At 35.6% G+C, this 12,101-nt stretch overlaps 1 protein-coding gene across 1 annotated transcript; it reads right to left on the minus strand.

Moving 5' to 3' along the window:
• Positions 1–1,408: 1,408 nt before the first annotated feature.
• Positions 1,409–2,252, minus strand: LOC104242592 (glycine-rich cell wall structural protein 1-like). The gene is made up of 2 exons (XM_009797667.2): positions 1,757–2,252; positions 1,409–1,710 (listed from the first exon to the last, which is right to left on the minus strand). Exons 1-2 carry the CDS (start codon positions 2,250–2,252, stop codon positions 1,409–1,411), a joined length of 798 nt encoding a protein of 265 aa, XP_009795969.2.
• Between the last annotated feature and the right edge of the window lie 9,849 nt (positions 2,253–12,101).

Raw genomic sequence — 12,101 nt, forward strand, 5'->3', positions numbered from 1 at the left:
AAAGATATCGAAACCTTTTTGAACAAATCAATCAAAGAAGATGAAGGGGTAAATCTTAGTCAGACATAATAAATTCCAGATCAAAGAGCTAGCAGTATGGATCATATGTAAGATGAAGAAAATATAAATGATCTTATTGAGATTCAATATTGCGTCTCCCATCAATCGATGAGGAGACAATTTTACATATTTTTCTAGAGATTAATTCCTCTCTATCAAGAATACTATGAGAGAGCTTTTTAGCCTTAGGGAGAGATAGGAGGACCCGCCTCCCTCATTGAAAGCTTTCCCTTGTTATATATAGTCTTGGCACCCTTGCCCTTTGTTTGGCCCGACGTCCTCTTGCTTCCAATGTGTCTTAGTCGTGCTTTTAGGCCCCGCTCTTTCCGACTCGTCGGATGTCGGGAAAGGGTTAGGGGCGGGATATACTATCTTTCGCTGCCTGATCACTTGGGCGGGACGTTGATCAGCTCGATCGTGACAGTCAGATTTTGACCAATACATATACCCCTCACCATTGAAATATATAAATTTGCTTATCTTATGGAGTAGGATAAGAAGGATGCACGCATACGTGGCAGTGCTAGGTGAAGTGAAGGGGTTTAATTGGATTTCTTTTGTCGAAAAGTTTTATTGGTCAAATAGGGAAAGTGAAATTGCTTTATTATACATAAATGGTAATATTCTAGCGTAATAATAAAAGGGGGTTCAAAATGTATTTTAGGTTACATGTTTAGATCTCAAATCTCAACTATGACGTGGTACTTTTCTTTGTGCCTCTAAAATAAGCTTTTGATTTCACCACTATATACGTAACTTATACATAATTACTGTTACAAGAAAGTTGCACCTATCATTAAAGAAAATATATGGTTGCTTTACTGAACAAAAAAAAAAAAAAAAGAAGAATAAATTTGGTTGCCAACCTTAAAAATATAATTAGTTGCTTTAAAAATTGTGCGACCTTGATTTTAAAGCATATAGTAAACAGAAACGATGATAAAAGTAGTCATCCCTTAGTTTCCATTTCAAAATGGGTAGTATTTTGATGCATCAAATTAAGCATTTATATATGGTTAAGAGAACTTCCATAGACTTAAATTATCCCCATATATAGTAGCAAACCACTGGAGAGCTTGACAAATAAAAATTCAGTTTTTCTCAATGCCAACCAACGCAGCATAATCAGTTAATCACCAAGATACATTATCATGAAATATACAAATTCAATAAGTATGCACTATATACTAGAAATACAAATTCCATAGCAAAAGCTTTTCTTTCTTTTTTCTTTTTTGCTCTTAATCCAAGGAGAAATTGAAACTTAAAGGGGTATACAATTTTTGGGAAAAGCAAAAATACAAACACAAGCACATTCCTTTAATCGCATTCATTGGAGCTTTGTCATTTAAAGGCAGCAACGCTTAGCTTTACTGTCTAGGCGTCCACTATTGCCACCACTTCCGCTACCAAAACCACTCCCCACGCCTACCCCTTGACCAGCTCCACCACCAACACCAACACCTATTCCTATCCCAATACCAACTCCTATTTCTCCTCCAAGTCCACCTCTTCCTCCACCCGCTCCACTGCCAACGCCTCCACCTGCACCAAATCCGCCACCATGACCTGATCCTCCTCCTATTCCACCGCCTCCACCACCACCAAATCCTCCTCCACCTCCAACTCCTCCACCCCCGACTCCACCACCTGCACCAAATCCGCCACCATGACCAAGATCCTCCTTCGAGGCCACCTCCTCCTCCGAGGCCTCCGCCTCCGCCTCCAACACCACCACCTACTCCACCTCCACCTCCAAATCCTCCACCTTGTCCTGATCCACCTCCTATACCTCCTCCACCACCTGAACCTCCTCCTCCACCAGCTCCACCACCAAGTCCTCCCCCTTCACCACCTCCCCCAGCTCCAAACCCGCCACCATGACCAGAACCTCCTCCCACACCACCAGCGCCACCACCACCGAAGCCACCACCAACACCTCCTCCAACACCACCACCTACTCCACCTCCCGCTCCAAATCCTCCACCACTACCCGCTCCACCACCAACTCCTCCACCTCCACCTCCACCACCCCCAAATCCTCCTCCAAGACCTCCACCAGGTATGCCTCCCCGTCCTCTACGTCCACCAAATGGACCGCCACTACTAGAAATCCGGTAAAAAGTGACCAGAAAAAGCGACCAAAGTTGGTCGCTTATAGGCCTAAAAGCGACCAAAAAGCGACCAAACATGCCTGGTCGCAATATTGTTGGTCTCTTTATTTTAGGGACCAAAGTTGGTCGCTAATTAGCGACCAACTTTGGTCTCTAAGGTAAAAGGACCAAATATTCTGATTTTGACTTTAGTGACCAACTTTGGTCGCTATATTAATTTAATAATATAAATTTGGCGACCAAAGTTGGTCTCTACATATGAAATACGTTGTTTTTAATTTATCATTAATCATTAGAAAGCAACCAACTTTGGTCTCTAATCCAAATATTATATTTTAAAATCTGGACAATAAAGACCAAAGTTGGTCGCTAAATTCAAGAATTTTTTTTTAAAGATAAGCGACCAACATTGGTCGCTATATTTCCAGAAATTGTATTTTTTTTAATAGAAATCTGGGCAGTTAGCGACCAAAGTTGGTTGCTATTGTCCAGAAAATTATTTTTTTTATAGTGAAATGCGACCAAATAGAGACCAAAGTTGGTCGCTTTTCTTGGTATATTTTTGGCAGAAACTGCGTGTTTTGGCAGCTACACCACCTGTCAGCTTACCAAACATCCTAAACAGGCATTTTATGCCAGCAACAACAACAACAACAATTAAAAGCAACAATCAATAGAACTAACACATTAAGCTAACAAAACTAAGTTAACGTTTATTACAAGCCCATTCGAACTAAAAAGAACTAACACAATAGAACTAAATTTTTTTGTCTAGTTCAAAGTATATAAAGTACTCAAGGAGTGTTCTTTCAGCATCCTCGTCCGAAAGTTGGATTGCCTCGCCCGATTCATTAGGTGGTTGACTGCGTATGAATTCTCCCACGTCAGCTGCATGTGAAGCGAACCTATATGAAAAATTATATATATTGAATTAGTATTTCAAAATTTATATAAAAGTAAATCAAAATACTTAATGAAAAGTAAAAAACATACATGTATATAGTCGAGGTTCGACCCTCCTTTCTGAATCAGTCTCTTTCTTCTTCTTTACAATACGAGTTTCATTGAATAACTCATCTTGCTTCATTGGCATCATAAAGCTGTCTGGTGGCTTTGGTGATTATCCTCGTGGTACTATTACTCGGGATGAACTTGGATACAGAGAATAACTTGGATACAGTACCTGACAGGGTGTGTCTTTGATCAATTGTTGATCTCTATAGCTACAATGATAATGAGAAGGCAACGACATGTGTTTCAAAATAGTGATGGTATAGGTAGGATTTAACATTTCCTAAGTAGATAAAAGAGGTTATAGAGGAATTCTCTACTTCACTTTCCAAGAGGAAAAGAAGTTTGATTGATAGTGACAACGTTGATGAAGACGGAATGTTTTCCGTTGGTCATGACAGTTCCCATAAAGCGGGGATCATAAGACTCTATGATGACAAAGATTATAGGAAGTTTTGTTCTAAACTTTCTTCCAAGTCTGATACAAGCTTAATATGATATTGGTGATATTTCTTCGGATTCAGACAATGATTTGACCGACAAAAGTATGGAAATGCTCTTAAAAAGAATTAAAGGTAAAATGTTTTTCTTGGTAGATAAGGATGCTGAAAAGATTTTACCTTTAATTCTTTTTAAGAGCATTTCCATACTTTTGTCGGTCAAATCATTGTCTGAATCCGAAGAAATATCACTAATATCACATTAAGCTTGTACGGATCAGACTTGAAAGAAAATTTAGAACAAAACTTCCTATAATCTCTGTCATCATAGAGTCTTATGATCCCCATTCTATGGGAACTGCCATGACCAACGGAACACATTCCGTCTTCATCAACCTTGTCACTCTCAATTAAACTTCTTTTCCTCATGGAAAATGAAGTACAGAATTACTCTATAAGCTCTTCTTTTATCTACTTAGAAAATACTAAATTCCTACCTACACCATCACTATTTGAAACACATGTCATTGCCTTCTCATCATCATTGTCGCTAATGAGAAGAACAATTAAAGGCACACTTTGCCAGGTACTATGTCTTAGTTATTCTTCTAAAATTCCAAAACATAAACTAAAAGTTCAATTCATATCCTAAACCTTCAATTCATATCCACAAAAGTTCAAGTCATATCCTAAAGGTTCAACTCATATCGTAAAAAGTTCAAGTCATATCGTAAAATTTCAATTTATATCGTACAAGTTCAATTCACAAGAACAAAACCTAAAAACTAAAAGTTCATCAATTCTTATCCTACGAGTTTAAACATAAACTAAAAGTTCAATTTATATCCTAAAGGTTCAATTCATATCCACAAAAGTTCAAGTCATATCCTAAAATTTCTATTTATATCCTAAAAATTCAACTCATATCCTAAAAGTTTCAATTTATATCCTACAAGTTCAATTCACAAGAACAAAACCTAAAAACTAAAAGTTATATTCATATCCTACGAGTTTAAACATAAACTAAAAGTTCAAGTCATATCCTAAAGGTTCAATACATATGCTAAAGGTTCAATTTATTTCCTAAAAGTTCAACTCATATCCTAAAAGTTTCAATTCATATCCTAAAAAGTTCAAGTCATACATAAAAGCTTCAATTTATATCCTACAAGTTCAATTCACAAGAACAAAACCTAAAAACTAAAAGTTATATTCATATCTTACGAGTTTAAACATAAACTAAAACTTCAAGTCATATCCTAAAGGTTCAATACATATCCCAAAGGTTCAATTTATTTCCTAAAAGTTCAACTCATATCCTAAAAGTTTCAACTCATATCGTAAAAAGTTCAAGTCATACATAAAAGCTTCAATTTATATCGTACAAGTTCAATTCACAAGAACAAAACCTAAAAATTAAAAGTTCATCAATTCTTATCCTACGAGTTCAGGAAGTTTGGAGTCAAATCTAAATGGAAATTCTCATTTTGAAAGCTTAAAATTGAAGAAATGAACTAGGATTAGAATTTTGAGTAAACGACCTCGGAATTGGAATCTGAAAGTTCCAGCATGTTCTTATGATGATTTCGGACTTGGGCGTATGTCCGGATTTGGTTTTGGGTAACCCGTGGGCATTTCGGCGTATATTGTGAAAGTTAGTACTTTAGAAGAATTTCATAAATTTGGGTTGGAAAGCATTTCAGTGTTATAGATATTCGTTTGGGATTCTGAGTCTAGGAATAGATCCGTATGGTGATTCTGGAGTTGGAAGCGCGATCGGAAGTGAATTCGGATGTCCGGAGGTTATTTTGAAGTCATTTGGCTAAATATAGAAATTTCAAGGTTTTTGAGAAAATTCGACCGGAAGTGGAAATTTTGATATCGGGGTCGGAATGCGGTTCCAAAAGATGGGGCAAGTCCGTAATGTCGAATGTTACTTGTGTGCAAAATTTGAAGTCATTCCAGAATGATTTTGGTAAGGTTTGAGACACTTAGTCTCTTTTAAGGAGGTTTAAGTTGAAAAAGTCAACCGAACGTTGACTTATGTGTTAGAGGGCTCAGATTTGAATTCCGATGATTCGGTTAGCTTCGGGGGATGATTTGTGACTTAGGAGTGTGATCAGAAGTAATTTTGGAGGTCCGGTGTAGAATTAGGCTTGATTGACGAAGTTAGTATTTTGGCGAATTCCGGTTGATAGGTGAGATTTTGATCCGGGAGTCGGAATGGAATTCCGAGAATTGATGTAGCTTTGTTATGTCATTTGTGATGTGTGTGCAAAATTTCAGGTTATTCGGACATCGTTTGGTCGGGTTTTTGATCGAAAGAGTATTTTCGGAAGTTTTTGGAAACTTAGGCTTGAATTCGATGAGTTTTGGGTAATTTGATGTTGTTTGAGGTGTTTTGATAATTTGAGCAGGTTTTAATGATGTTATGAATTATGTTGGCATTTTTGGCCGGGGTCCCATGAGGCTCGGATAAGTTTTGGAAGAGTTTTTGGAAGATTTTTGTCGTTTTGAGCATAAGCATGTAATGATCCAAGGGTCCATTTTTAGTTCTAGAGATCCAAATTTGATTTCGAGACTTTCAGAATTTAAATCATAAATTATAGGACTGATCTGGAAATTTTGGTTTAATTTCATCAAGTCGCGATTGGGTTTTTGACGTGAAATGTGAGTTAATTGTTTAACGAGCGAAATGGGTATTGAACTGGGCAAACGAGCTCCGAATTGAGTTTCGATTGAAGGGTTGTGTTCGTATTATTATTTGTGACTCATAGGAATAAGAATCGTCTAATTCCGAGTTCGTATGATGGAGTTAGAGCCTTTTTAGTGAAAATAAAAGCTGCTGCAATTTCTGCTGCTAAGCTGTCTTTGGACAGCAATGTGCAGTCGTGGAGCGTACTTCGGAGACCTATATCTTTTGATCTACAAGGAATTGTGAGATGATTCAAAATTAAAAGTTGTAGCCCTTCGTATATAGTTTCCATAAAGCTAAAGAAATTGTAATTTGGACATTTGTAGAGTAAGTTATGATTGATTGAAGATGACTAGTGGAGCAGTTTCTCGGGAAATTTTCAGATTTCATGGAGCCGATTTAGAAGCTCATATCTCGGGATATATAAAGAGTTATATGGTGTACAACCTATCAAATTAAATATCTTTGAGTCTAGTTTCTAAATCTTTAAACCGTTTGTCATTTGGATATTTATACAAGACGTTATGGGTGTTTAAACAGAAGGTATCCGACAAGGAACAATTTTAATAGGATGTACAACTTGTATAGCACAAGTGCAAGGTACAACTCGACGAAGCACGGGCAGATTCTTTTAAACACGGATTTGGCTTATTTCTTTCATTTCTTTCATTTGGCTTGGATTATTTTGGAGAGAATTTCAAGGGGGATTTCATCAAGCATCAAAGGTGAGTTGTTTCTACTTATTTTCAAGTTAAATACATGGATTAGAGCTGAAAACTCAAGTAATTTATGGACAAAAATGGTGGTTTAGGGCTTGAAACTTAAGAGAATTAAATGGTGATTTGAGGGGTCAAATGAACTCCGATTTTTGTGAATTTGGTATGTATAGACTCGTGGAGAGATAAGGGTCGTATTGATGTAAAAATTTCTGAATTTCGAGACGTGGGCCCGGGGCTCGGGTTTTGCTAATTTCGGGATTTTCGACATTTTTCGAGTCTTTTCGATTGGGTTATATTCCCTTAGCCTATTGTAACGTATTCGTTGTGGTTTTGACTAGAATTCGACGCGCGAAGAGGTCGATTCAAGAGGAAAGGGCATTGCGGACTAGTCTACGGCCGGTTAAAGGTGAGTAATAGATGTAAATGCTATTCTGAGGGTTTGAAACCCCGGACCTTCACATCGTAACGCTATATTGAGGCATGACACGCACTCAATGGCGAGTGCAGGGTCGGATACTACTGGGGATTGTGACTTGGTCCACCCCGTGTGATGTTTATACTATACTGGTGATTGATACACATACTTCATTGATATTACTGGGCTTGATGCCATGTTTGGGGCCTTGTGCCGATTTGTAAAATCCTTCGAGGATTGATATTACTGCTTAGCATGATTTGCATATCATTTAATTTCAGTCCAAGGTTTTAAATGTTGTTTTGCAAACTCAACCATAATTCTAAGTGTTGAAAACTTAAATGATATTTTTAAATGTATTCTGGGCTGGGAACTTCTGTTTTGTAAATGCCCAAGGGGCTTATTATATTATTTTCTGGACTGATTATAAAGTGACTTGAAACAGTGGTAACAATGACACTGTGTGATATACTTGACACAGTGGTAACAATGACACTGTGTGATATACTTGAAATAGTGGTAACAATGATACTGGATGATATACTTGAACAGTGGTAACAATGGCACTGTATGATATAAATTGGTCAGGTAACAATGACTGACCAAGATATTGCGCTTGGGCTGTAGGAGCCCCTCCGGAGTCTGTACACACCCCCAGTGAGCGCCGTCGACGATAAATAAATATGGATGGCTCGGGCTGCACGCCGCAGTGGGTACTGGAATGTACCATCATATGCATTGCATTGCATTCATGTATTTGTATTTATACTGGTGTTTAGCTGCTCAGTTCCATATGTTGCTGTATATTTGGATTTTAGCTTACTTTGTGTATTTACTGGATTTTCTTATCTTCGGACTGTAGTTACTTTTATTACTCATTGGGTCGGAGTACTCACTTTACTCCCTGCACCTTGTGTGCAGATCCAGAGCAGTCTCAGGCTCAGTAGATCCAGTTGATCAGCAGATCCAGCCTCTGGGAGTATCGAGGTAGCTGCACGGCGTTCGCAGCCATTGATCTTCTCCCTCATATCCTATCTCTTTATTTCCGCATTATCAGACTTTGGATATACCATGTATTAGGATGATATTCTATATTCTAGAGGTTCAGATTCGTGACACCGGGTCCTAGTGAGATTATATTGTGTATTTTGTTAAAATCTTCAGTACTTTAATCTTGCTTAATTGATATTTTTTTCCGCTATTTTTGATAAATTGGGTTAAGTGTTGAATAATGGTCGGGCTTGCCTAGTAGTGTGTTGGGCGCCTTCACGACCGGAATTTGGGTCGTGACAATATTATAGCGTAAGTACATATTATATATATATATATAAGTTGTATTCGATACGGTATTACCTAATACACTTATAGTTAATGCATAGTATAACGTAAGTACATATTATATATATATATATATATATATATATATATATATATATATATATATATAAGCTGTATTCGATACGGTATTACCTCATACACTTATACTTAGTGCATAGTATAGCGTAAGTATATATATTATATATATATAAGTTGTATTCGATACGGTATTACCTAATACACTTATAGTTAGTGCATAGTATAGCGTAAGTATATATATTATATATATAAGCTGTATTCGATACGGTATTACCTCATACACTTATACTTAGTGTATAGTATAGCGTAAGTACATATATTATATATATATATAAAGCTATATTCGATACGGTATTACCTCATACACTTATACTTAGTGCATAGTATAGCGTAAGTACATATATTGTATATATAGACACACACGCCCGCTTCGTAGTACTATTCATCCCTTGTATTACAAAATTATTAACGACTTACATTTATATTATTTACATAGTAAACACAAAAGTGATTTTTAAATTTGACCATATAGAGACCAACTTTGGTCGCTAACTTTAAATGAATTTAATTTAGCGACCAAAGTTGGTCACTAAATGTACATGAATTTAAATTAGAGACCAAATTTGGTCACTAAAATTTAATCAGATTTATTTATATTTTATATAATATTTAAATTAATAATAAAAATTGTTAAACGTTAGAACTGGGTCCCACATTGGCGACCAACTTTGGTCGCTAAATTTTGAATTATATTTATTTATATTTTATAAAATTTTTACATAAATATATATTTATTAAAATATTATAACTGGGTCCCACTTTAGCGACCAAAGTTGGTCGCTATCTTCTTATCCTTCAGTTAGCGACCAACTTTGGTCGCAAGTTTTAAATTATATATATTTATATTTTATAAGTTTTATAAAATAATAATAAAATTATTAAAAAAAATGTGTGGGTCCCACTTTTGCGACCAACATTGGTCGCTAAACTCAGTGTATCTTTGACCAAGCAAGTCTGACCAGTCCAGCCAACAGTTTGACTAAATTTGCGTCCAAATAGCGACCAACTATGGTCGCTAAATTATTTCAAATATTTTTTTTATTATTTTCGGTAGTTTGGCGACCAACTTTGATCGCTTTTCTTAACAGACCAAATTTGGTCGCCAATATTTGGTCGCTTTTTGGCCGAATTCTAGTAGTGCGCCACCACAACCTCTCCTACCAAATCTGCAATCATCGTCGTCGCCCCACCTCGACTTATCAAGATTCTCATCACCAAGAATGAGAACACTCAAATCCAAGAAAATGCTAAAGAAGAGAGAAGAAACACAAAAACTCTCTTTTGAAAGGAACCCATTGCTATAATCGCATAGGTTGAAATGAAATTTGCTTATGATCTTCTTCACTCATAGCTTCTCAACATTGTATAGGTTACTCAAGAAGCTAACCAAGTTGACAATTTGAGAGAGTAATCTCTTTTTTCAGTTGAAGCCATTAATGACAACAAATGTGCAAAGCTGCATGCATGCATGGGGTAAGTTGACGCGTTTGAACCGTTGAGGAAGTGGCGGGAAACATTAAATGAGCCCAATAGTCAAAGGATTATTTTGATTGGATATGCTTAGACTTTTTCTTCACATTTCATAAGAGAGTCAGCGCTTAGGAACGCTACCGACGTCCATTATATTGCTTTGATAATTTAATGAAGATGGCTAATGGGCCAATAAGGGCCATCATGTTTAGTATGAAATGGTTACTGAGCGTGTATTCTTTTTTGGAATCTTTACATAAATATAAATAGCCAGTATGCAAAAATTATGAGTAATTATACATAGCTATAAACATATAAATTATATAATAAATTATACATTTATAAATTTGTACAACCACCTATTAGTTTTTATTTAACCGGTTGGTGAACAACTATATATTTAGATTGATTTGTCTATTTCTTAGTCCTTCTTTATATTGTTTTTTTAGATTGTCTTTTTTCAGTTTCCTCATAAATTAAAGTCGTTTTTTTCTTTTTGTAAGTCTTGAATTTGTTGAAGTTACTACTTCAGAAAAAAGATTATATTAGTCAATTAAATTTAAGTGATATACATGATTGTGGCAAATTTTTTATAATATCAATAATAACATGTTACCAATTAATGTTTATCCTAAATTTATTTGTAATTAAATTTATAGGCGACGTACGTGGTTATCCAAATAGTTATTACACCTTCAATGCATAAAAACTATATGCAATAGCAAATTACATTTACAAAAGGCTTCTCATGACGAACGAACAAAATACACCTTCAACTTAGAGAATTCTTTTCTTTTATTGTTTTCAATTGTAACACCACTACATATTTATAAAACACACAAGCAGAAAAAGCTCACAAGAAAATCAAAGTCTTTTTTGGGCTTAAAAAGAAAACAAAGCGAAATCTCAACGAGAAACTTCCAGCAGGTACATATTTTATTTGGATTACTACCATAAATGAAGAATAAAGTGCATTTTCTTTTATTCTTGTAGGAGAAAAGAGAAAGAAATAACTATATATAGAACAATAACAATGAAGTTTATAATGGAACTCGTCTCTAGCCAAAAGCGCGCGTCTCGATTAATTTCACGTACTTCTCACCAGTAAAATTTGGACCTATGGGAAAAATAGTCATAAATTTTGCTGACTCTTTCCAGTTCTTTTTCATTGAATGATATCAAACTTGGCTTGTAGAAAATGAAAATGATATAGTTAAGGGCATAAACTTTTGAATTAACAACTTGGACATTAAAAAAGCTATGTTTTCCCATGGTGCCTTGAAGTAACAACTTGGACTTATAAGCCTTTTGTCTGCTTAGCTTCACTCCTAAATAAACACAGTTTCCTGCACAAAGGAGATTTAAAGATTTCATGTTAATACAAGAGCGTATGACCACTTCACTTTGAGAAATGGAGATGAAAAAAAGATAGTCTTCTCAATATGCGTGGGGTCCGAGAATTTTAAGGTATATACAGGACACATCATAGATTCATAATTAAGGAATTTTTTATTAAAAACAATAAAAGAAAAGAAATCTTTACGTCGAAAGTGTTTTTTTTTTTGTGACTCATAAAATAAAATTTCCCGTTAATTAATTGGGGCCAATCATTATAGAGTAGTAACGACTAACGATTATATTTACGTGCGAAAATAGCATTACACAACAAAAAGAAAGAAAAAAATCTGACAGTTCCAAGTGAAAGAATGAAAGAAATTGATGGACATCAAGAATGTCGTTTTTGTTACGAATAGTTTGCAC

Source organism: Nicotiana sylvestris, chromosome 6 (assembly GCF_000393655.2).
Source record: "Nicotiana sylvestris chromosome 6, ASM39365v2, whole genome shotgun sequence".
NCBI lineage: Eukaryota > Viridiplantae > Streptophyta > Magnoliopsida > Solanales > Solanaceae > Nicotiana > Nicotiana sylvestris.